Source organism: Lipotes vexillifer, unplaced genomic scaffold, assembly GCF_000442215.2.
Source record: "Lipotes vexillifer unplaced genomic scaffold, Lipotes_vexillifer_v1.1 scaffold131, whole genome shotgun sequence".
In the NCBI taxonomy this organism is placed as follows: domain Eukaryota; kingdom Metazoa; phylum Chordata; class Mammalia; order Artiodactyla; family Lipotidae; genus Lipotes; species Lipotes vexillifer.
Window position 1 is genome coordinate 2,873,037 of NW_006782866.1, and position 24,545 is coordinate 2,897,581.

The 24,545-nt window shown below is 55.3% G+C and overlaps 1 protein-coding gene across 1 annotated transcript in view; it reads right to left on the bottom strand.

Annotated features, from left to right (window-relative positions):
* Positions 1-45: 45 nt before the first annotated feature.
* LOC103077456 (DNA (cytosine-5)-methyltransferase 3A-like) overlaps positions 46-24,545 on the bottom strand; it is a 27,688-nt gene continuing 3,188 nt past the window's right edge. Inside the window, exons 2-3 of the mRNA XM_007455511.1 lie at positions 14,587-14,691; positions 46-603 (exon numbers count right to left, since the gene is read on the bottom strand). Of these exons, the coding sequence (XP_007455573.1) occupies positions 277-603; positions 14,587-14,691 (432 nt within the window). The 3' untranslated portion in view covers positions 46-276. The remainder of the gene's footprint in view (positions 604-14,586; positions 14,692-24,545) is intronic.

Genomic DNA, 24,545 nt, shown 5'->3' on the forward strand with positions numbered 1-24,545 from the left:
ACCAATGGCATTCTGTAAACTCACTGTTGCCAGATCTAGCTTTTTTTTTTTTTTTTTTTTCATGAGAAGCCAAAACTCCAGATTTTTATGTGAAATTTCTTGATTCTTAAATACTGGCAACTCATTTTTTTTAATGTTTAAAATACTACATGGGCCAAATAAAAAATGTGTGCAGGCTGTATCCAGCCTGCAGGGCACAGCTTTGGCAAGCAGACCTTCAGCTACCGTGCCCAGCCCAGGCCTCCTGGGACCCACTAAGCCCCGAGGTTCTAACCCTCAGGGGGATCCCAGCCAGCCCAGCAGAGGCTGCCCTGCTTTTGCCCAGGACTTACCCTCTTCTGCAGGGGCTCCCCGGCCATCCTTGGGGGTGCAGCAGCCATTCTCCACGGCTCTGGAGGCTTCGGGCGGGGTCTCAGCTGCACCCTCTCCCTCTGCTGGGGCCCCGCCCTTCTGCCCCCCAGCGGGGCTCCCCTCCTCTGGCTGGGGCTCACTCCGCTTCTCCAAGTCCCCGTTGGGTAACAGCTCTGAGGGGCCTGAGTCTTGGGCCATGGACGGGGACTTGGAGGTCACGGCCGGGTCCTTCGGCGTGTCACTGCTTTCCACCTGGAAAGATAAACGTGAGGGGAGAATTAGACCAGTGGTTTCAGCCCCTTTTGCATCACTGACCCATCTGAGATTCCGGTGAAAATTATACACCCGCTGTCCAGAAAACTGTCTTCACATATACACCCGCTGTCCAGAAAACTGTCTTCACAATTGTTCTCTCAGATTCAAGGGGTTCACAGGCCTGACCCCCTGAAGTCAAGAGGTCTGTGGACTCCAGTTAAGAAAACGGGAGAAGAAACCGAGCAGGTTTAACAGCCTGGTCCCACTGCCAGCTGCGCCCCAGCCAGGCCATCCCCACTCACTGAGGTGACACAGGGTGCCCAAGTCTTCTCTGTGGCCTCTACTGAAAACAGATGCTCCTCACGCTATCCCTACTTCAAGCCAGGACCCCTTCTCAGAAGATTCTAGTAACCCCGGGCTGATCTGACTTCTGTGCCAAAGCCCCCCTGGCTGTCCTCTTGGTCTCTCGAGCTGCTGCCTGGCCAGGTGGAGTGTGAGGGTGAAAGAGGGCCTCCTCTGGGCCCCAAAGCCTAGCACAGGTCCCTCCCTCAGCTTTGGCCCACAGCCTTTCCTGGGCGCTCAGACCCCAGGAGAGCCAAGGTCCCAGCCAGCAACCGCAGTCTCTGCAGCAACCCTCCCTAGCACGCGGCGCCACGTTCCCCTCCAAGAGGAAGTGTCTTGCTTTGTTCCCAAGAGTCTCAGAACTGAGCTTGCTACAAGAATCACACAGAGTTGTCATAACCGTCCTTCATAAGTGTCACTGCATGGTGGGCAAAAGCTCCTCACCCGTTACCCCTCAGAGCCACTCGACCTCCCTGGGGAGGCTCTCAGAGAATTTTGTGATTAGCTTGAGGCCACACACTTTGAGGACAGAGCGTGGCCAGCACTTGGTCCTTGGCCATCTGGGGGCAGCTAGGCCAGGACATATCAGAAGGAACGAAGGTGTCCTCTTGGGGCAGGAGAGACAAGAGTCCCCTATACTTGGCGCTCTGCCACATCCGTGGGCACTAGGCCGCCCCCAGCAGCCCTGCCCATCGGCTCCCCTGCAGATCAGCTGCGTGGAGAAGGGCGGGAGCGGCACCAGCTCAGCAAACACCTCAGGAAGGTGCCGCTCAAGAGGGCGCCTCAGTTTCCCCACCTGTAAGGTGAGATGACTAGGCTAGACCAATGGAGGGTTTCCTTCTTTTCAAGTTTTTTTTCTGTTTATAAAAGTCAGACACATATATTATAAAAACTCAAACCACACAAAAATGAGTAGTATTAAAAGGTTAAAGTTCCTATTTCACTTCTGTACCTCCAAAATCACTCCCCACAGGTGAACCATTATTAACAGTCTGGGACTTCCCTGGTGACGCAGTGGTTAAGAATCCGCCTGCCAATGCAGGGGACACGGGTTCGAGTCCTGGTCTGGGAAGATCCCACATGCCATGGAGCAACTAAGCCCGTGCACCAGAACTACCGAGCCTGCGCTCTAGAGCCTGCAAGCCACAACTACTGAGCCAGCGTGCTGCAACTACTGAAGCCCACACACTCTAGAGCCTGTGCTCGGCAACAAGAGAAGCCACTGCAAGGAGAAGCCCGCGCACTGCAACGAAGAGTAGCCCCCGCCCGCCGCAATGAGAGAAAGCCCGCGCGCAGCAACGAATACCCAGTGCAGCCAAAAACTAAATAAATAAATTTAAGAAAAGATTTTTAAAAATTGCTTGTTAACAGTTTGGCAAGTAGCTTTTCTCGACTTTTTTTCTATGCATCTACAATCATGTGTAAGTTACATGTTTATACACATGTATTTATACACACATCCAGATCCAGGTTTTTTTTTCCCCTAAGAAGGGATCATACGACTTATCCTGTTCTGCAACTTGCTTTTTCACTTAGCAAGCACAGCGGGCATCTCTCCATACCAGTGTGTATGGATCGGGCTCATTCTGTCTCAGCTGCTCAGCATTCTATCGAATGGATGCTCCTTAATTTATTCAAACCATCTCCTAATGGTGGGCCTTTGGGCTGATTTGCTTTCTCCTGCAGTGAACCCCTTGCACTTAACAGCTCTGCGCACCTGTGGATTTCTGTAGGCCAGAGTCCCAGAAGTGGACTGGCCTGGGGGGAGAGGGCCTGCCCATCTACATGTGAGTAGATCCTGCCAAATTCCCTCCAGAGAGTTGTATCCCTGAAGCACCCCCCAAAGTCTGAGAGAGCGCTGGTTTCCCCAGACCCTCCCTGCAAGGCCCGGCAGCCTCCAAGGCTGCTTCTGCTCCAAGGATCTACGATCTCAACTCTGAGCCCACTGTTGTATGGTGAGGAAACCCCCGAGGTGGCGAATAGGGACGTGGGCCTTGTTAAAAAATAACAAAAAGAAAAACCAGCGTCCTCCCTGGACGAGTCCCTACAAGGAGCAGCTGAGGGTGAGCAGAGGGAACGCGCAGCCTTGCCAGGCTGCTCTCCTGGCTGTGTGGAGGGCTGTGTGGGACGGCCGGGGGCAGGCCTGCTTCCAGGAAGAAAACCTCCTGCAGAAAGCTACAAACGTGTGTGCGCCTCAGCAGCAGGGGTGGGGGGCCGCAGCAAGAGGAAGACGAGGCCTCTGGCCTCTGGCGGAAGGGAGAAGTCCTCCACCAGGGTTGGGCACTCGGGGCTGAAGCCGGTAGAGCCAGGAGGCCAAACGCAGGACAGCCAGTGGAGCAGCCAGGCCCTGTCTCTCTCTTCAGCTGCCATCCCCAGGTGTCAGGACCCACACACCCTGTTCAGGACTCAGGTCTTTCCCACCTCCCTGCTCAAGCCAGCAGGCTCCCTGGCCTAGAATTCCCCTCCCTGGATAAATCCTCTCATTCCTCGAGGCTCCTGTGTGTGAGAGAGTCAGGTGGCCCAGGCAACCCAGAGAGCCAGGCACGCCTGGGCCCCCAATGCTACCCTCAGGCCCGGCTGTGCCAGCGCCACAGAGCCCCAAATGCGGCACTCCCAGGGAGGTGGGTAGGGGATCCCGCTGGCCAACGCAGGCTGAGAAGTTTGGGTCAGCGCCAATCTCTTACCATGGCCGTGGTCCTCCTTTCCTCTAGCCACTTGCTTCCCCACAGACACCTCAAGTCGAGGCAGGCTCCCAGCCCCACAAACTGCTCAGACAACTCCGCTGTCACTCACTTCCTGCCCGGGGACCACACGGCCTCTTCTCACCCTGGAACTCACTTCCTGTTGACTGCCAGCTCCATAGCATAGAGACCCAGGAGTACCTGCTCCGAGACTCAACCCAGCCCCAGGGTCCCAACCCACCCTGATCGGGCACCCCTCCCAGGCCTGCCCTGGAGGACCCCAGTCTGCAGCAGCATGAGACACGCCATCCTTCCCGAGGTGGGCGGATGAGGGGTAGGGGAGCACCCTGCATAGCTCCAGCCCCGGGGGTAGCTCAGTGGGCTGAAATCCACCCCAATCTCACGAGTCCTCTCCCTCCTTTCCTCCCGACCAGCCCATCCCCCGTTGCCCGCCCTCTCTGGTCGTGGATGACCCTGAGTTGACCAAAGCTCTGGGCTTAGGGGAGCTGCTGGCTCTTGCCACGGTCAACCCTTGATCCATCTTACCCATCAAGAACCCCCACACACACACGGCCAGTAGTGGCCCCTCACTGGCCCTCTCTCTGGAGTTCAGGGTAACTGGGCAGGTCAGATCCACCCAGAAGAAACCACTGAGAGGAAGGAAGGGGGTCCACAGGCAGATGGACTGACGCAACTCTAAATCTCCAGGGAGGGGCCGGGTGCTCCCTAAAAGGGCATCTCAGGTGAGAAGAGCAGACCTGGAAGCCACCAGGAGTGGCCACCCCAGCCAGGCCTGTGCCCTCCTTTCCCCCCACCCCCCACTAGCTTGTCGCCTCCTAGAGGCAGGGACTCGCTTTATTAGGTTAGACTGGGCGCAGAGTAGGGCACCTGGCAGGTGTTCAATAGTCATAATTGATCCCTTAATGCCAAAGACCAGGTTACGAGTGAGAGCACCCAGTTCACACGTCTAGAGGGAGTTTCAACTTTGTTCATGTCAAGTGTAACTGTTAAAAATCCTGTTTCTGTTTGCTTTTATTCTTTACAGTTGCCTTGAAAGGAGACACGGCACACCCTGAGACACTCATTGTTCCCAGGGTGGGGAGGGGTAGCGGCAGAAGCCCCCGGTCCCTGTAGAAGGCACCGCCAGCAGCTAGAGGTGACAATTTGCACTCCCCTTCTTCCCACCTGTGGGGTGCGGGAAGTGGGCGGGAGTGGAAGCAGGATGGGAGCGGCAGCCACGGGTCCCCTCACTTCTTCCCCCTGGGGTGGTGGACACAACGCATCACGCAGAGTCTGTCCCCACCGTGCGCCTAACCCCACCCAGGGCCCACCTCCCGGGGCCCCTCAGAGTCTGCCCATCTTTGCCTTCCTTCCAGGCAAGACCCCCTCCACCCCAGGGAAATGCCTCCTGCTTCTCTGTTGCCCACCTGCTTCTTGGGCCCCTCCCACGAGCAGCTCATTCCAAGCAGTGGAGGCAGTGGTTCTCAGCTGGGGGCAATTTTGCCCCCCCCAGAGGACATTTGGCAATGTGTCTGAGACGCTTTTGGTCACCACACTGTGGGTTGGGGGGACAGACAGTGGCTTCTGGTGGGTAGTGGACAGCCCTCACGACAAAAATTACGCAGCCCCAAATGTGGATGGTGCTGTTGTTGAAAAGCCTTGGGCTGAGGACAGGGGCACGGACCAGGGACTTTTTCTAGGGACCATTTTTTTTAAACAAAAAAAAATTTTTGGTAAAATATATGCAACATAAAACCCACCATTTTACCCATTTTCAAGTGTACAATTCAATGAAATTAAGTACATTCACAGTGTTGTACAACCATTAACACTGTCCATCTTGAAAACTTTTTCATCATCCCAAACTGAAACTCTTGTACCCATTAAACAAAATTCCCCATCCCCCCACCCCCCAAGTCCCTGGCAACCACTATTCTACTTTCTGTCTTCTAAGGAACATTTTAAAATCTGTCTGTCTCTCACACACACCACCCCGGGTGGTATTTGTGCCAGGCCCTGGTCTTTGGAACCCTCAGCCTTGCCCCCAACACCCCCAAAGCCCCTGTGGAACCTGGCCCTTAAGTTCACCCCAGCATTCACTCACATCCCCTAGCCCGCCGCATACCACATTTGTTTACAAAGCACTCTCACACCCTATCTCATTAGAGCACTCCTCACATGTTACCTAATTATTTGTTTACTGTGTGTCTCCCTCCTAGACTGGGAGCTTTGCCTTATTTAACTTTTTATTTCTCTTCCTTCCAACCACTCCACTGACAGCTCCCCAGCGCTAAGCAGAGGACTCGGCATAACTATGCTTATACAACTGATCGACTTAATTATCCCAATTATGCTGATGGGTTGGTGTTACTCTCACTTTTCCAAAGAAAAGGTCTCCAAGGTCTGCCTCAGGTCACACACCTTCTAAGTTGTAAAGCTTCCAAAATGACCCAGGTACAGGAGAGGCATTTGAAAGCTAGCCACCCCCTTTGGGTTGAGTCTCAGGAAAAGCCCAACCTCAAATCCCAAGGGATCCAAGAAGGGAAAAGGAGGCTTTGATGTGCCTGAGCAGGGCCAGGGAAAGGCTGCAGCTGTTTCCCAGGCAGCAGCCACCACAGGGAAAGGCCAGAGGCAAAGCCAGAAAGAACCTCCTGCAGTGTACCTGTCCAGGCCAAAGCCAGTCCCCCAGCTGCCCACCCTGCCCCCTTCCCCTCCCCGTTTGCTGGAAGTCTGGACCAGACCCCAGAACTCCAACCCTCCCTCAAGAAGGGAGGCCTTGTCTCCCAAGGTGGGGCAGAGTGCCGGGGCTCCAAATAGGAAAGGGATTTTGAGGCCTGTTTGACAGGTGTGATACCTGCACACGAAAGCTAAGAGGCGAGGGAAATGATACAAGAGAGACAGGGCCCCGGGTCAGCTCTCCAGCACAGCCCTGGGCTCAGGCTTACCTGGGCCCAGGTGTGGAGTGGGGAGACCTGGGACCCTGTCTACCACTGGAAGGCCCTGGAGGTCGGAGCCACGTTCTGGCCTGGCTCTGGGCTCCTGACTCACCCTCTCCTCCTGTGCCAGGAGCTGCTGCTGAAAGGGGCCTTTGCCCCCAGACCCCAGGGGAGCTCCGGCAGGGGGAGGCCCAGAGGCTGGCAGATGTGGGATGGCCTCACCTCGCCCTCCCCAGCCTTCCTGCCCTCCCTCCTCCCCCCTCATCGCCATTGTGCCTTTAAGGCACTTGGAACACTCAGCTCTATGCCAGCCGGGGACCCTGGCGTCTGGCCAGCTATGGCCTCTTGATTAAAGACACACAGAGACACAATCACATGCACAGACACACAAGGGGTTCACCATGGCCCAGAGACACCCACTCACCAGCCGCAGAGATGTGCTCAGATGCCCCAGAGTGGTGTCAACAAAAACACGCAAACAATCCCCCTCCACCCGCACCCTCCGTTCACTCCAGTCCCTCGCAGACCCTTCAGCTCCCCGCCAACGCCCTGGATTTTCCCAGGTTGACTCTCGTTTCAGGAAACAGCCAAACCGTCCACATAAGTGGGGCAGCCCTGTCCCCTAAGCGTTGGCACTGGGCCCAGGCTCCCCAGTCTCCTCTGCCCCAGGCCTTCCTGCAGCCCCTTCCCCTGGCAGCCCTCTGCTCTGATCGGCCGGAAGTGGCCTTGAGGCAGGGAGAGCCAGAGAGGTCCCCCACGCCCACTCCCAAGAGAGGCCCACATGCCTCCCTGCTCAGCCTTCCTGGGGTGAATGGAGTCGGACCCCAAGACTTTGGAACCAGGACCTTGACCCTTCCAATTTCCTTTTCCCTAGTGGAGTGGCCAAAAGGGCCACCAGTGGGGTCAAGGGACAGAAGGACCAGAGGCCAAAGAGGGCCAACCCTGGCAAGTCTGACCCCAGCTTGGATATGACTTCTAGGTGCCGCCATTTCTCTCACCACTGAGGCTGGGAGCTTCCTTCCCACACTCCTCCCCAGAGATCTCTCCAGCCTGTGTGTGTGAGAGAGAGAGAGAGAAAGACAGAGAGAGAGAGAGAGAAGAGGGGCTCAGGACTGAGGAGAGAACTTCAGGGTGTGGCGAAGTCTTAGAGGTCACTCAGTCGGGGCCCCTGCTAGCTGTGACAAATGGATGCAAGAACTAGCGTGCCTGGTGAGTGGTGGCCCGTCCGGGCTTCCGCTTCCAGCAGGGACACCTGTCCGCCTGGAAGAGGGCCTGACTGTGCTCTTTGAAGTCAACCTCAAAGGATTTCAGGGTGAGCTGGAGCCTCCCTTGAAAAAGCCATTATGTAGAGAAGATCCAGGTCGTATTTAAGTAAACCTCTTTCGCAGTTTTTTTCTCTTTTCAACCTCTACATCCAGGCCTAGGGTGACAGGTTGGGTGAGAAGGGAACTCAGCATGGAAAATGGTGCTTTCTTGTCTACGCTTCACGAACCTTTCTAAAGTTTCTGATGTGTGTCTCCCCACCCCCGCCCACCCCCGCTGGGGCAACGCTCATCCTGCCCCACCCTACGCCGCCGTGACTTCATAGCTTTAATCACATCCCCGCTCAGCTTCGTCTCTACAGACTGGAGAGCCGTAACCTCTCTTGTCTGTCCTCACTTGGCTGCCTTGCCTTCCCCTTCATCGATTTAGCTGCCCTTCCCTGGAGCTTTTCCATCTCTGTATATCTTTCTTGAGGTGGCAGGACCGAAACGCACAAAATTCTCTAGGTGAGGATGATGAAAGAAGACCGACGTCAACAACTCTGCCCAGACGTGTGTGCAGAAGGTCCCTGCAGCAGCGGGAGTGGGGCAGGTGCAGCTCGGGCTCCGGAGACGCCCACGGGGTCCTAGGAAGCCCACGGGGCTCGGGACTGGAGGGAATGAACCCCTCTTGCTGGAGAGGGCCTGGAACATGTGGCTCTGGAGAAGGGGCAGGGGAGGGATGAAAATAAACAGGGGTTTTTGGAAAAACAAAATGGAGAGTCTGGGATTTCACTCAGATGCTCCCCCAGTAAGACCAGATAAGTAGATCAGCCTCTGAAAGGGCCCCTGCCAAACCTGCTCCTTTCCATAAGTCTCGGTCTCTGACAATACCACTGCCACTGGCCCTGGGGGCCGGCAGCACCTTCCTCCCTCTCCCTGGTCCGCAGCCCAGCACTGCAGGCCCTGCCAATTCTGTCCCATCACGGCCGCCCCCCAACAGGCTCTGGGGGCATTTTTTGGCCCCAGTGTACCCCATCCTATCTCCCAGCATGCTCTTGTGCTCAACCCATCATGCTCACGGATGCCAGAGTGAGCTTCCCAAAACATGACGCCCATCACTTCACACCTCCCACCGTCTCAAAAATCCTCCAGATAAACACAGCACATTTTTGAGAGGATAAAATATAAACCCTCAGGCTGCCTGCAAACTACCTCTCCACCCAAGATCAAAGGTGTTCGTAAATGAAACCCTCGTCCACTCAGCCAAGCCAGTCTGCGCACGGTCCAGCCTCCCCCAAGCACGCCCGTCCCCGCGCACATTCGTCCCTGCATACGCTGCTCAGGAAGGTCCTAGGTGGTGAAACCTCCCACTTTCCCCTGCCACACGTCACCTCCCTTCGAAGGCCCAAGTCCAGCCCCTCCCCGCAACATGTCTTCGGCACTTCAGGTCCAGACCACGGGCCAGGCTCTTGGGGTACTGGATGGCTCTGTGAGTGCTGGTTTGACATGATCAGCTGGGGGAATGAGCAGAGGAGTCTGCATGGCACAGTTACAAGGAGAGTCTCTAACCTCGCGAGATGTCTGACAGCCCTGTTTTCCCCACACCTTCAAAAGCATGACTACACAGGGGTACAGGCAGCAGTGGGCCCACGCAGGCTCACAGGCAGGGATGCCCCGTGAGGGGCCGGGGCCCAGGAATGGGAGATACCCTTTCAGGAAGTTTCGTGCATAAGAACAAGGGGCACCAAGTCACCGAGTCAAGGTTCCAGGAGTTAGTGAAGGAGCCCTTCTAACCCAGACACAAAGAGGGGATTTGAGTTCTGTTTTAAGAATCAAACGGTCATATTAGGTGGGAAAATGAGCCAATACTGCAAAGGCCCAATAACTGAGTGAAACGATACTTGGCTGGATTAAGCTGCAGTGGGACGGTTCCCCAGCTTCACAGAGCTTACAGCACAAGTCTTTTGCTTTGAAGTGGAGCAGTTTGGCCCTCAAGAACTCACTCACTCAGGCGTTACGATGGAGGCTCAGCCTCCAGCGAGGAGTGAGGAGTGACTTACGCAGCAGCAGGTCTGGCTGAGCTCGGTGCCTGCTCCCAGCCCCCTCCCCCACTCCTCCCCTCCCCCTCCCCCCCTTTCTGGGTTATTCTTAGCAAGAGGTGACCTCAGAGTGCTCCCACTGAGCAAAAATAACCCTGGAGGAAGTTGATGAATATAAATTTTCAATGAATAAGTGCATATACCTAGTAAACAGGGCGGGGAGCCCTGAAGGGCTGGTCCCCACCCCAGGGTCTGGCGGGCAAGGGCAGATACTGTCCCTCCTGGAGCCCCAGCGGTAACCAGCACATAGGACAAAGGCGGTCGCAGGGCAGCCTGGGTCTGTGATCAGGCAGGAACCAGCTTCGGACACCCTCACTTGTTACTCAGCAACGTCCTTGGAGCCGGTGAACAGGAAGATGCCTCTTCCTCCCAGCCGACGCTCACACCCACACACAGGCCCACACTCTCTGGCCAGCAGAGACCAGCCCTGCAGGCTGCTGTCCCGTCCTCTGGTCGTGGGTACTGGCCAGCCAGCAGGCCCTGCACCCAGGTGCCAGCTCCCGTTCTAGGCTCCGCCCAGCCCTGAGGCCGGCTTCCTGTTTCCTGTTGCTGCTCCGGCTGCGAGCATCCTGGCTCTGAGGCCAGTGCCACAGACCAACACCGCTGCCCGGTTGAAATTGGCCCCCTGCTCACTCCTCAGACCACCGCAGCCTTCCCCACTTACCCGCAGGCTCCCTGGTATTTGGGTCAATTGCCCTGCTCAGTTCTGTTTTCTCTGGATGCTTTTTGGACCAGGTCTACACGCTTTTTCAAACAGCCCTGCATTCATATGTTATCTTAAAGCGAATTTGGGATACCCAGTCTCCCAGATGGTGTGGCTGGAGTGGCAGGGAGGAATGAGCACCGTGGGCTCTGCAGTCGGGAGGTGTGGAGTCCAAGTCCAGATCGTCCTCTCTGAACCTCAGTCTCTTCATCTGAATGCGGGGATGGTAATGCCAGCGGCCTCCACCTACCCCACACAGGTTTGTCGCTGGCATCAAATGAGGTCACGGTGTAGAAAGCCCTTGCTGGCAATCGACTGCTGCACCACTCTGAGCCTTTCTTCATGGTCGCTGACCTCAGTGAGTGGGTAGAAAGTGCAACGGGGGTGCCTCTAAATGGCAGATCTGGCAGAAGAGACAAGGTCTCTCCACCAGCTTTTCTGTGTGAAAAGCCAGGCTTTGGTTTAGGTTTCTCAAAATTCCCAATCCACCAGGAAATGGCACTTTTGTAAAACACAAAATCATGACTGTGGATGTGGCGACAGTATCAAATTGATATAAAGGTTTCTAAATGCGGATTGTCAAGTTCTGTACAGACAGGTAGCAAAACAGTTCGCAGACTGGTGCTTCGCAGTCAGGTGTGTGGACCAAAGCCCGGGATTGGTGGGCTGATATCTTGTCTTACTTCTTAGTGTTCATTTTAATTTCACAGTCAGTTCAAAAGGGAGAGCCAGCGTGGGTCACGATGGCTGCACTGGGCTTCATTTGCAAGACAGGCCTTGGTGGGCTGTGCTACCGGGCAGGTAGAGAGAAGGGAAGGCTGCAGAACAGCTTACGAGGCAGCGGGACAAGCGTGCTTGGGGTGATCAGGGAGCAGAGAAGAGGCGGCGTTTCCTTGGCAAAAGCGGTGGACGCTGAGCAGCAGTGCAGAGGCAGGAGGGGTCACATGGTGAAGAGGCAAATGGAGGGCTCCAGGTCTCATCCCAGGAGAAGAAAGCTCCTAGAGATTCTTGAGAGCGACGTGCCCCGGGTTGTATTTAGTGTAATTACATGTGGCCTCCCCTCTAGCACACTAGGTTGAAATAAGTCTTATTTATTTGGCAGGTGCTCAGTAGGTGTAATGTGTTTGTCACTGAAAAAGAGAGGGCCGGGGGGGTCTAGAGAGATGCTGGGGGCAGGTGGGGCCTGATCCGGGTGAGGGCACAGCCAGGAGGCTGACGTGGGAGCAGGAGAAAGTGGAAGGCACTCAGGGACAGGCAGGCCTCGGGGGAAACTCTGGAGACGATTTCACAGCCTCAGGCCGGGGGATGGTGAGGACACCACTGGATGTACCTCGTCCCTCCCCATCCAGCAGCACTCCCAGCACTGCTCCCTCTGTTCCACCTGCCAGGATTTGAGCCAAGCCCACCCTCCCACCCCGTTTCCAGGCTTAGCTCGATGACACACACTCAGCTGCTTTAAAGCTCCCTGGTCAATCTGTTCCCAGGGCCACAGCTGTGCCAGGTCCCCATAAGCCCTCCCTGCTGTGCTCCTCGGCTGGGGAGGGGCGGAGGCCTGGGCCAGCACCTGCTCCGCAAGTGAACCAGGTGGCCCGAGGCCCAGGAGACCATGGGCTGGCCCTGAGCTGCAGCACGAACTTCCCCCACGTGGGCTCCCTTGGGGTCCACGGGCCTGCTGCCGGGGAAGACCTGCTGGCTGTTCTCTGTTCCCCTCTACGTGCAAGGGGTCCCTTTCACAACAGCTGCCTCAGCCCCATGCCTCCCCACGCACTCTCTCCCTTCCCAGGGCCTCACTTAGGACTGGACCACATCCACACTGACCTGCATGGGATGCGCACCGCTGCCCACTGGAGCTGCTGAGAGGCCGATGCCAGGCTCCCACCCGAAAGGCCTTGCAGACCCCTGGCCCACTGGCCCCTCCGGGGGTGGGGATGCCGGTTTATGACGCTGCTGGCCCTGTGCATTTGGAGCCCACTTTGCTGTTTGCACAGCACCCCTGGAGGTGGACAGGGCAGGTATTACCGGTAGCCATATTTTACCAATGAGGAAGCAAAAGTTCAGAGAGGTTGAGTAACTTGCTAAGGTCACACAGCTGGGAAGCAGTAAATCCAGGGCTGCTGCTTCTGTTTGGGGTAAGGGCAGGACCGACCTTTGCTGACCACTGGCTCTTTGGTGTTTTAACCCATTTAATTCTCACAGGGGTCTAGGAAGAATGCATTTTTATCATCTCTATTTTTCAGAACGGGAACCCAAGGTTCAGGCAGTGACTTGTTCAATGTCACACAGGTGGTCAGTGGCAGAGCTGGCATTTAAACCCAGGTCTGCTGGATTTTAAAGACAGTGCTTTTCCTTCCATGCTGGGCACTGTTCCAGGCCAGGGGCGTATGACCCACTGGGCCGTGCCCCTCTTCCCTCTCATCATCCATCTCTGGACACACTTTCACACTTACCCCTGATTTCCCTGCACCCTCTGATCCTGGGGCCTCACTCCACCTCTCAGTGATGTGCCCTCCCTTTGGTTCCAGGGACTCACAAATGTGAGTCAAAGGGCTGCCAGGTCCCATTTGCTACAGGTGGTGGCTCCCGTCCCCAGCACCCGAACCAGGGAAAGGCGGAGTTTGCTCTGCAGATCTCGAGCACACATGCACCTCAGATTCGGAATGACGGGTGGGCTCTGACTCAGCCTGCACTTTACCCCTCCACCTTCTCCCGCCAGGTGCCCTGTGAGGGCGGGGAGGAGAGAGGAGGGACCCCCGGGAATCTGGGAGTGCTGCCTGGAGTCTGCTGCAAGCTGAAAATTCCTTTGAAGTCCCGTTTTATCTTTCAACTGCATGTGAATTTTTCATTCCAGGCCATAAAATATCCATGTCTGCTTTAATATTAAAGTGTTTAGAATTACTTACCAGTTAAATGACTTAACTTCTGCCCCCCCTTCCCCTCCAAATCTCCAAGCAGAAGTGGCAGTGGTGCACTTCAGTGCCCTGCAGATTCCCAGAGCTGCCGACTCCAAGAACCCCCCTCACCTCCGGCTGGTGCAGCCCGCCCTCCCTCCCTCCGCTGCCCCTTTCACTGCAGCCACGTTCACCCTGCCCTCTGCCCCAAGGAGGAAAATCCTGCCCCGCTGAGAACATTTCCTTGAAGGGCTGAGTTACAAATGCGGGGCTCCTGGCTCCTCTCTACCTTCTTGCTCCAAGTTTCCCATTCTCAGCTGGAAGGGACGAAAAGAAAGGAACCAGCTGTGGCTGGAGCTGGCAGATAACTATTGTTCTGCCTCTGAGTTTAAGGCATAAGGAAGGCAGGTTCCTGCCGCCCACGGGCCTTGCCCGCCGGAGCACTCCTCATCTTGGGCAACCCCAGAGTCCCCCCCACCCCGATTCAGAGGCAATGGCACCCGGAAGCCCGGGGTCTATGCTTCCACTGGACTTACACAGCGCCCAGCCCTCCTCCTCTCTTAACAGCCTGCATCTCTTCCCTACTCACTTTGATCGGACTTCCAGACCTCAGTTCCCTTCCTCCAAGTTCTCCAGGTGGGGCTGAGGCCCAAGGTGGGTGTCTGGATGGGGAGGGAGGGGCCCATGCAGGCAGGCTAGGGAAAAACAAGTCCCACTCTCTTGCTGCCCTTCCAGAAAGAAGCTGAGAGTCAGAGGCCTGGTTCAAGTCCCAGAAGACCCACAGCGCAAGTCCCCTTGCCTCTAGGGGCCTCCAGTTTGATGCAGAAAATATGAAGGTTTGGGGGTGGTTTTGGGGATCCAGTGAATGCGGAGTGGAATTGGGCTCTACAGCTGGAGGGGTACACTCCATGCCCCAGTCTTAGCGTGCCCAGGTCCCTGCAGGACACATCACTGGCATTTACAGTGTGCATGCGTGCATACGTGCGCATGCGTGTTAGCGTTTGTGCACATGCGTGCTGTTAGCGTGTGTGCGTATGCGTGTGCGTGCGCGCGCACCTGGGCTGGGGGTACACGCTACCTCACTCACCGGAGGGTGCTTGCGCTTCCTCCCAGGCCGCCCCACCTTCCGGGCAGTTGTGCTGGGCTCCTGCCGCTCCTCCTTGCCACGAGCCTCCTCCTGCTCCTCTCCCTCCTGTGGGCACAGACACAGCCTGTAAAGCCAGGGCTGGACCCCAGAGCCCTCCCCAGTGTCCCACCCGCAGGGCAGCCACATTTCCAGGGTTGTGCCACGCTGGTCCCCCTGGCAGGGATGGTCTTCAACCGCTTCCTGACTGGCAGAGCTGGGCCACCCCCGAGGGCCGAGTCAACTTTATCCTCAGGGGACTTCAGAGCCGCCCCGCTGCCCCAGCAGAACGCAGCTCTCCCTCGGGTGGACACGTTCTCTGAACCACAGAATCATAACACATGCTCTGACACAGAATTTGTTTCTGGATATGAGTTTATTTATATGAAAAAAAATCTAAAACAAGTACAAAAATGATTAATGCTGTATTTAATGAATCACCTTTATTGAAGAGAATAAAATCACAGGAAGAGAAGTATGACATGCAGCGACGTCTACTGGAAGTGCACGCAACCCTTGGAAGGAGGCGTACCGCAGACCATGGAGGGCATTACAGCCCCTGTACATACACCTGCCCTGAAGCATCTGCCACATCGCGTAGGCACTGCATGTGCCTGCCACCCCGCGGGAGCATCTCAGGGACCGTGTCTTGGTTCATCGTGATGCCCCTCCTTCGCTGAATTTTGGACCAGAGTTTGGTTTTGTTACCACCCTTCACCTGGCACATGCCAGGGCCGAGCCCTGCAATGCTTGTCTCGTGGGGCAGACACATAAACCTAGAAAGTCCTCCTGCCTCACTGCTCCAGCCTGGCCACGAACCACCCACAAGTTGCTTCTGACTCAGCCGGCTCCAGCATGACTAATCATGAGCAAAAACTGTGTTGGGGAAGGAGAGAGAAAGGGACCCTGACCCAGCAGAGGCCCCTCAGGCTGCCATTCGTGCCTTGCATGACATCAGCAGCCACAGACATCTTCACAGTCCTCCCAGGGGAGGGCGCCAGCCCAGAGCCATGCTGGGGCCACAGAAAAGGGGAGGTGCACAGATTCCCAGGGGATTGAGTGGAGGTGGCCCTCAATGTCCCACTCAACTTTCATTTTGTGTGATTTCAAAATAGCTTGTGGTTTGCCACATTAACTTTCAGGTGATGGTGGGACATGCAGATGGAAACCTACTGCGACCAGTCATAGACATGAGACCAATGGGAAGAGTGGCACTGGCCCCCTCTGTCCAACCATCCATTCGAGGCACATCTGGGACAGACCCGCCCAGGAAGGAGATTTAGGAGGGAGATTTAGCATTGCAGCTGAGAGTCCAGGAGCCCTCCGAGGACATATGGATGGAAGATGACAGAGGCCCCAGGCCTTAGCACTGAGGGGACACTCCAGTCAAGTTGCAGGAGGAGCAGAAAGGGGACGCCAGTGTATTGTGGGTGCAAGAAAAAAGGGAGCTGCCAACCCAAGAGGCAAAGTCGACAGATGCAAAGAAGTCGAGCGCAGAGAGATTTGGTTAGGGGTGGAATTGCCAGCCTCAGAGGGAAGCTGTACAGAATGACACGGCAATGAGGACCAAGGGACCGGAGAGGGGCTGGAGAGACAGTTTAAGGAACCCAGCTGAGAAAGGTCTGGAAAAGAAGCCAAGGACAGGGAGCCTAGTGCCGGCTGTGGACAGGAGGTGAGGGTCCAGGGTGGTGAGAGAAAGGCTGCCCCAGGACCAGAGACCCTTGAGAGGCTCTTTTCAGGAAAACATGGCAGAGAAACTGTGAGGGCAGAAAGGCCGAGGTGGGGGACAGCCAAGTGGTGGGGAGGCCTCCATGACAGCTCTGTGGGCCTGGACTGGAGGGGGGCCCAGGGCCACATGCCCCATGGTAAGCCAGGCCTGCTGGTGCTGAGCTGTCTTCTGAGACCCCACAGACACCCCCATTTAAGAAACAATCACTTGGATCACACAGAGAGAAAACATTACCAATGCAGCTTAATGTTTGTGAAAGTTCTAACTGAATCTACCCAAGTATAGTGAATTTCAGCTGAGGTGGTGCTTTTGGTCAGGTTACACCACGGCTAAAAGGGCACCGTCTTGATCATGCTGACCAGGTAACTCGGCATTTACAAAACATTTGGAGGCCACACAAGGTCGTGGAAAGGCATGGGGCTTAAAGCAAACCAAAACGGGTATGAGCCTGGCTTGTCCACGTGCTAGTTCCAGGACTGTTCTCTCTGAAACTCAGTTTCCTCATCCATAAAATGGGGGTAGGAAGGTGTCCATTCTGCCTGCTTCTCGGGTTTTTAAGAAGACAGATGACTAAATGGTTTGTACCCTTGCCTGTTTCTGTTCACTGCTGAATACTCAGAGCCTAGAACAGACTCAGCACTTAGTGGGTTTTCCACATGCCCCTCGATGAGAGGACTTACATATTCCCCGGCAGCAGGAGGCCCACCCAGCCCCTGTACTTGCCTGCAGAAAACTAGGCCACACCTAGCCAAGCCTCTGACCATTGCTCATGGCCGGGCCCATGGGCCTGGAATGCACAGGCAGCAGCCAAGAGGGGGTGCCGAGGTGGGTCAGGATCAGTCTGGGTGGGCATGGGGTCTGAAAAGACTCCTACCATCCAGAAATTCTGGGCTCTGAACTATTTCTTTAGCACACTGCATCTCTTACAGAGGGATTCATTTGATTTTCTAACTTTTGCTCTGAACTAATCAGAGACAGGAAAGCCAATCAGAGCCTCAGATCAGCACTAAGGAACCACAATTACCAGGCTGCCTGTGCTGACTAAAACCAAACACACCTGCTGTTTCAGGACCGCCAAGCCCCAGCTTCCATTAGCATATGGAGAAAGCCTTTGGGGGCCCCTGATAGGCAACCCCTGTGCCATCTGGAGACTTGCTGTCATTCCTCACCTCCATACACGTGCTCTGCCTGACACACAGGAGATGCTCAGCACATCCTTCCCTGTTGAATTTAATTCAATGCAACACCCCCAAGAGGAAGAGGTGGAAGACCTTGATGCCGGACCATCTGCCCAGGTCCTGGTGTATTGAGAACGGGAAGCCCCCAGGGCCATGTCCTGAGCTTATCCCTCGGGGCCCAAGCGGGGAACGGCACCTGATGCCCAGTCCAACACTCTGCCCTCTGGTACCCCTGGGGTGTGCTTCGGAAACCGAGTCTCCACGAGAGTCCAGGTGGGGAGTCGCACCGAGGTTTGAGCGACTCTGGACCATACCCTTTCCATCTAGCCCTGAAGCACGGCTTTGTGAAAAGCGTGCCGTTTTCGGTCAACACGTCATTCTTCCGTGATACAGCGACATCGCGGGGCAAAGGGAGGTGGCGATACCTTCAGCTCTGGGTCTGCCTGCATTCACACCCACAAGTGAGAGGGGTAATACACTGAGAAGGGTGAGCAGATGGCTTGGGGCGTGCCCCTCAAGGAGGCGTATCAGGTGGTTCATTCTCGCATCTGTCGTGCGGCCTGTTTCATTCAATATCTTTGCTGATGGGCTGAGCAAAGGAATGTAAAATATGCTTATCAAATCTGCCAGTAGCACTGAGTTGGGAGGCATCACTAATACTCTGAAAGGGAAGAATTTGATCCACAGTGACTTGGAGCAGCTGGAAAACAGTAACAAATTTAGCAGGAACAGGCTTGAGCCCAGGTTGGTTTCCTCATCTGTCAAGTGAAGGGGCTGAATTAGTCAGTCCTTCCAGTGGGAGGAGGCAGGAATGGGCAGAAATTCTAGTGAGGTGGGCTTTGGGGCAGGGAGGGGGCAGGCTGGACTTTTTGCTCTGCTATTTACTCCCTAGTCCCTTCGAGCTATTTAACCTCTCTAGTCTAGCGTTCCTCACCTACAAAATGGGGATAATAATATCTACTTCACAGCAATGGTATAACAATTAAATGAGGTAATATATGGACAGCTGACACATGAGAGTCACTCAAGAATCGCTAACTTCCTCCGCTCCCAGGTCCCGACCAGAACTATTCACAAACGTGCATCCCTCCCTCCTCCCCGTCCCTCCCCACCCCCATGCAAACCCCAGCTCACTGCCCGGCATATGCAGCCATCACTCAGTGCTACAGACAAACCCCAACATCTGGCTGGTACCGCCGCAGTGAGATACTCAGGAACACTGGGGCTCTGTGATCCTTCCAAAATGCAAAGCTGATTACGTCACTCCACAGAGCTTAAGCCCTTGCTGAGGGGGCTCCCAGGGCCCTGCAGGATCAAGCCAAGCTCCTTAGCCCCGGTAAAGGAAGGCCCTAGGATCTGGCCGGCACTTCCCACTCATCGTAAACCGACCACGCCAGGTGCAAATGTGGGCTGCTCCCTCCCTGGGACATTGGCACAGACCCTTGCTTCTGCCCCAACTACCTTCCCCTCACTTTTCCAACCTCACTTCCTAGACTCCCTTCCCCTGGGCCCCCCCTTCCCATACCCCACCTAGACTGAGTCTATGGGTCCTTCCTCTCCCATAGCACCCACTATCCAGCACTGCAACTGCCAGCTATCATCATGACCAAGCCACAGGCCCCTCGAGGGAAGGAACTCTGTCTTATTCACCTTGGCTTCGTCCCCAGTGCCTAGAGCGATGCACCTGGCACAGGGCAGGCACTCAAAATACTTGATGAGTGACTGTCACATAGTAGATGTTCAATAAACAAGTCCATACACACAGAGAGAGGCACATGTACGAATCCACAAATGTGCACGAATACAGCCAAGCAGGAGGCTCCTGTGCCGTTCTGATCTTTATGACTCAAAGTCAGGAAACAGGATGACTAAAACGTATTTTCTAGTCTTAAACATAATCATGTCACTTCAATTTATGTAACTCTTTACAGTTTTCAAAGCCCCTCTACATTTGGTGGCCTGTTAGATTAGGTGGTTACCATCAGCCTCTCTCAACTTCTGAGGCTATGATTTGACCTACATTTTTAACACAGCTCACTGGATGGATTATTTTAGGCCACACACAACTTCGCATTCTGAGGAGCTGGGCCACGATGACAATAATCTCACATTAGTACAGTACGTGGTAATTAACAAAGCATTTTCACATACGTTATTTCATTTTACTCTTATGCTTTACAGAAAGTAGAGCTGGTGTTATTTTTTTCCATTACGCAGGTGGGAAATCTGAAGTTCAGAGTGGTTACCTGACTTTCAGAGATCAGAGAGCCAGCAAGGGAGGCCTTTAGAACCAAAATTTAAATCTTTTGATTCCCAGCCCTTGGGTCTTTCCACAGCAACACGCCACCATACCCTGCTATGCCGTGTGCCCCTGACACGTGTACACATGCATGACCATGAGCAGGCAGGCAAGCCAAGGTAAAGGTATGCACTGGCATTCACACACATACATCCACACGCAGTTGTCTCAGGGGCCTCATGCCTAGACGGGGACCCCTCCCTCTAAGAGAGACACATCCCACGAGGCCCTCACCCAGAGCCAGCCGGCCAGCCAGACATACGTGCTCCCTTCAGAGCGTACACCGGATGCTACTGACCCAGCATCCACTGAGCAGATGTCTCAAGTTGGTGTTTGAGTCAAGGGGATGAACTTGCCGGATCTAGCCAGCCACTTGCCCAGGCCCCCTGGGACAAGAAGCATGTACAGCCTTTGCCAGCTGTCTGGCTGGCCTCCCAGGGCCTGTCTGTGGTCGTGGAATTCAGTGAAACGAACTGGCTTCTCTAGCAGGCTGAGCCCTGTTCTGGGTGCCTGAGTACCAGGGGCAGGGGCACCAGGAACTGCTGTAGGTGCTCCCACTTCCACGCAGCCCTCCCAAGCCCCCCCTCTTTTCTGCTCTCGGTCACCTCCCAAAGCTCATCAGTCCTTTGTTTCAACTACTCAACAATATTCAACAGATATTCACTGACTGCTCAGTGGGCTTCGTATTATAATTATCGATGAAGGTCTTCCATGACTCCCAAAAGGCCATGCTCCCAGAAGGCAGCGTCCGTGTCCTGATGGCCACTCCGACACCCGCACAGCTCCCAGGCACCTGCGCACTGTGGGCTTTTCCCAGGCCCTCCGCACCCTGTGCACCATGCTGGGGCCTCACCGCCTTCCGGAACGGAGACTCCCCCCAGCACACACCCAGCCCACTGCAGCCCAGCCGTGCCCACCCCTGTGGTCCTAGGGCCACCATGAGGCCAGGCCCATGGATGTGCTCAAAAACATTTACTGAGCGCCAGCTATGTACCAGATATAAAGATAAGCAAATAGGGAACTCAGTTCAGAGGGAGAGACACCACATAAACACACAAGTGCCTGTGCTGTGCCGAGGGCTGGGATGGAGCACGCCCGCTCTGCTAGCAGCCACCCCCGCGGCCCCCAAGCCCCCTTGCCTCGCTCTTTCAGCAGCCCACCCGGGCTCTGCACAGCCCACCATCTCCTTCCCACCCCACTGGCCACCCTCCCCTGGTGGACGGAAAGAATCCAGATAAATCTACTTTGTAGCCATGTGACTGTTACCAAGTTTCTCAACCTCTCTAAGCCTCAACTCCCTATCTGTAAAATGGGGATCCTCCAGTTACTGTGAGGATTAGGTGAGTTAATTGCCGGGCAAAGGAAACTCCTTTACTAAACCCTTCCACACCGTGCACATGCTAAGTGGGGTGATTATAAGTAATAGCCCTAATAGCCCTGTGGCTCTCCGCAGAGGCAGCTGCAGGACATGACCAGGCCCTGTGCCCAGTCCAGGTGCCAGAAAGGAAGGATATCTTCCCATTTCTCAGTCATCCTGGGACACCCACTCTTGCTCAGCTCCCCGCCGGCCCTCTTCCCTTTGCAGAGCTGAGCTCAGCTTCCCCGCCCAGGCCCTGTGGGGCCTGCTTCTTGGCCGGGATGGGCTCCAAGCCCAGACCTGAGAGCACGAAAGACCTGAGGGACCTTGGGCCCGGCCGTGGCCCCGCATGCGAGCCTCTGAAGGTAGCATAGCCCCTGCCATCAGCAGTTAGGTCATCCTGGGACTTCCCTGGTGGCACAGCGGTTAAGGATCCACCTGCCAATGCAGGGGATACGGGTTCGAGCCCCGGTCTGGGAAGATCCCACATGCCACGGAGCAATGAAGCCCGTGCGCCACAACTACTGAGCCTGCGCTCAAGAGCCCGTGAGCCACAACTACCGAAGCCCACGTGCTTTAGGGCCTGCGTGCCGCAACTAATGAGCCCACGTGCTGCAACTACTGAAGCCCAGGTGCCTAGAGCCCGTGCTCCGCAACAAGAGAAGCCACCGCAATGAGAAGCCCGCGCACCACAATGAAGGGTAGCCCCCCCTTGCTGCAACTAGAGAAAGCCCTCGCGCAGCAACGAAGACCCAATGCAGCCAAAAAAAAAAGGAGTTAGGTCATCCTGCAACTTGCCTCAGTTTTACTTCTGTTCAGTGGGTAAAGGGAGAGGGGGCCATAGGCCGTGGGCTCTCAGGGGACTTTAAACCCACACTATTCACACCCTCGTCTGCATTGTCCCCAATCTTCTCCCACGCCTCTCAGTCCTCGGGGCTGCAGTGGATCTTCACCACAAATGTGCACATAGGTTGGTAGACAGAGAGATAGGTAGATGGGGAGGAAGGTAGGTAGGTAGATAGACAGACAGCTAGTTAACTATCCAAAATAAATTACAAGACTAAATCTGTGCCACTGTGTTAACCACTCACACACACCATCTCACGGAAATCTCTCATTTCGCTGCTCAGCAGTCACGTAGCTGAGTCCACGTTCAAACACAGGTCTATCTCCAGAGTCCAACTGACCCCCACTTAAGACTGTATTGACTGCAGAGTTAAACTTGGCATGTAATAGAAGTTAACTTAGAGAATTTTAGAGAACCTGAACCCTAAAATGGAGGTCCCAGTCAGCTCTGGGGTGGGCACTGTTTACATCACTTGCCTGCTCTCCATACGCAAGCATCTAATCGACTCCACTGAGCTAAAAACGGACACGCCATTATCATTATTAGCTGTGTTCCTGAAGAGGTAAGGGCAAAGCTGCCTTTACTGGAACTGTTTAAATGTGTAAGAGGGATGCTCCCTCAACGACCCCTATAGTGACGATTATAAAGCAAAGAGCAGGCCGAGTGACCGTGTGTGGGCATCTGAGTGCACAAAAGGCAGGGCATGCCCGGGGCGGGCACTGGATCTGTGGGCCACCAAGAACAGCTGAGAGTGGAGCCGGGGAAGCCCCACCCAAGGATGCCCTTGAACTTCGGAACCGGAGTGCAGGAAGTGGTCGGCGCCCGAGGGAAATCAGTACTTGCCAGGCCTCTGGGTTGGACCTAGGTGAGAAGGGAGGAGCCCTGGCCACAGCACTGGCCATACGTGCATACATATACACACAGGCATGCACACACACACACACACACACACACACACACACACACACACGCACACTTGCTGTGTTCCCCCAGCACAAATACGTACCCCCCCCAACAGGCACTTCTCCTACCCAGCAGGAGAGGGTGAGCTCAGGGCGAGCCGTCCAGGAGCGGCCTCCTTCCTCCAGAGGGCAGGCATGGCTTACCCATCCTTGTATCTTCCTATCCCCTTCCCTTTACTAGGTCCTCCAGCAAGGTATATTCAGTTCACCCAACAAACTCGTGGAGCCCTACTATGTGCCAGGTACCTGGAAAGGTACCTAAGTCTGAAAAGGAGGAAAGGAGGGAAGGAGGAAGGAGGAAGGGAAAGAAGCAATGTGTCCACAGCAGTGTCTTCCACACGTAAGAGTATGTACCTGGTGTGTGTGTGTGTGTGTGTGTGTGTGTGTGTGTGCGTGCGCACATATAGCCAGTCACACATACTAGCCTGTGTACGTGAGCTCCTGCTGGAGATGAAGTGCCCCCAACAGCGACCCCAGGGCAAGAGCTCTGCTATGCAGAGAAAAGCATTCTCTGACCATCCCGACTTTCAGAAGGAACTTGGATAGGACTATGGAACATCACAGCTGGGAGGCACCATCCATTCCATCCCCCTTCACATAGGAGGCAGCCTGAAAGGCACAGGAGCCTGGGTTCGAATCCCAGCACCACCACTTACTAGCTGTGTGGCCTTAGACAAGTGACCTAACCTCTCTGAGCATCAGTTTAGTCTTTAATAAGATAGAGTGATGAAAATAATAGAGCCTACCTTACGGAGCAGTTGTAAGAATGAAATAAGATAATGCAAGTACAGAGCTTAAAAGAGCACCTGGCAGATGGTCAGCACTCAATGCATCTGTTATGTTTCTAAGGCCCGAGGAAAGAGGGGCACAGCAAGATCAGGGGCCCAGCCCGGGTCTTGGACTCCTGGCCAGGCACTGATTCACATTTGGGGATCTGAGGAGGCCCTTCCAGCCCCGGGCTTGGAATGCTCTTGGTCCCCCGTCCTGCTCCCTCTGCCCCGCTCTCTCCCCTCTACACAGGGCCTGGCATCATATCTCCATGATCCCCTCTGAGCCAGAACCAAGGCTCCTGGACTTCCGGATGCTCACCTCCCTTCCCATCTCTCATAAGGCCAGCTCCCCCTCCCTTTTCTGTGGCCAGATTTACCCAGCTGACCCTCACTGCCAGAGTCTCAAGGCTCAGCATCCCCCCTAGCCTCCCCCCACACCGAGCCTGCCTCCTCCCAGGCTCCCCAAGCTGCCCCGTCCCTGCCCAACACATGGACAGTAGGGCTGGGGAGGCTGCTGGGCACCACATACACAGGCCTCTCTGCACTGCCAGCACGGGCACGGCTGCCTCAGCCTACCACGCACAGCTCTGCACCCTGCCTGTTTGATCAGGGCTCTGGGATTGTTCTCCTGTGAAGGGGTCTTATCCACTCTCATTTTCCTCTCCATCCTATCCACAAGATATTTCCTGAGCACCTACTGTGTGCTAGTCGGGCCCTGAAGATCCACCCAGACAACGGTGGCTGGGGTCCTGCCCTCCTGGGGCAGCTACGGCGGGGGGGG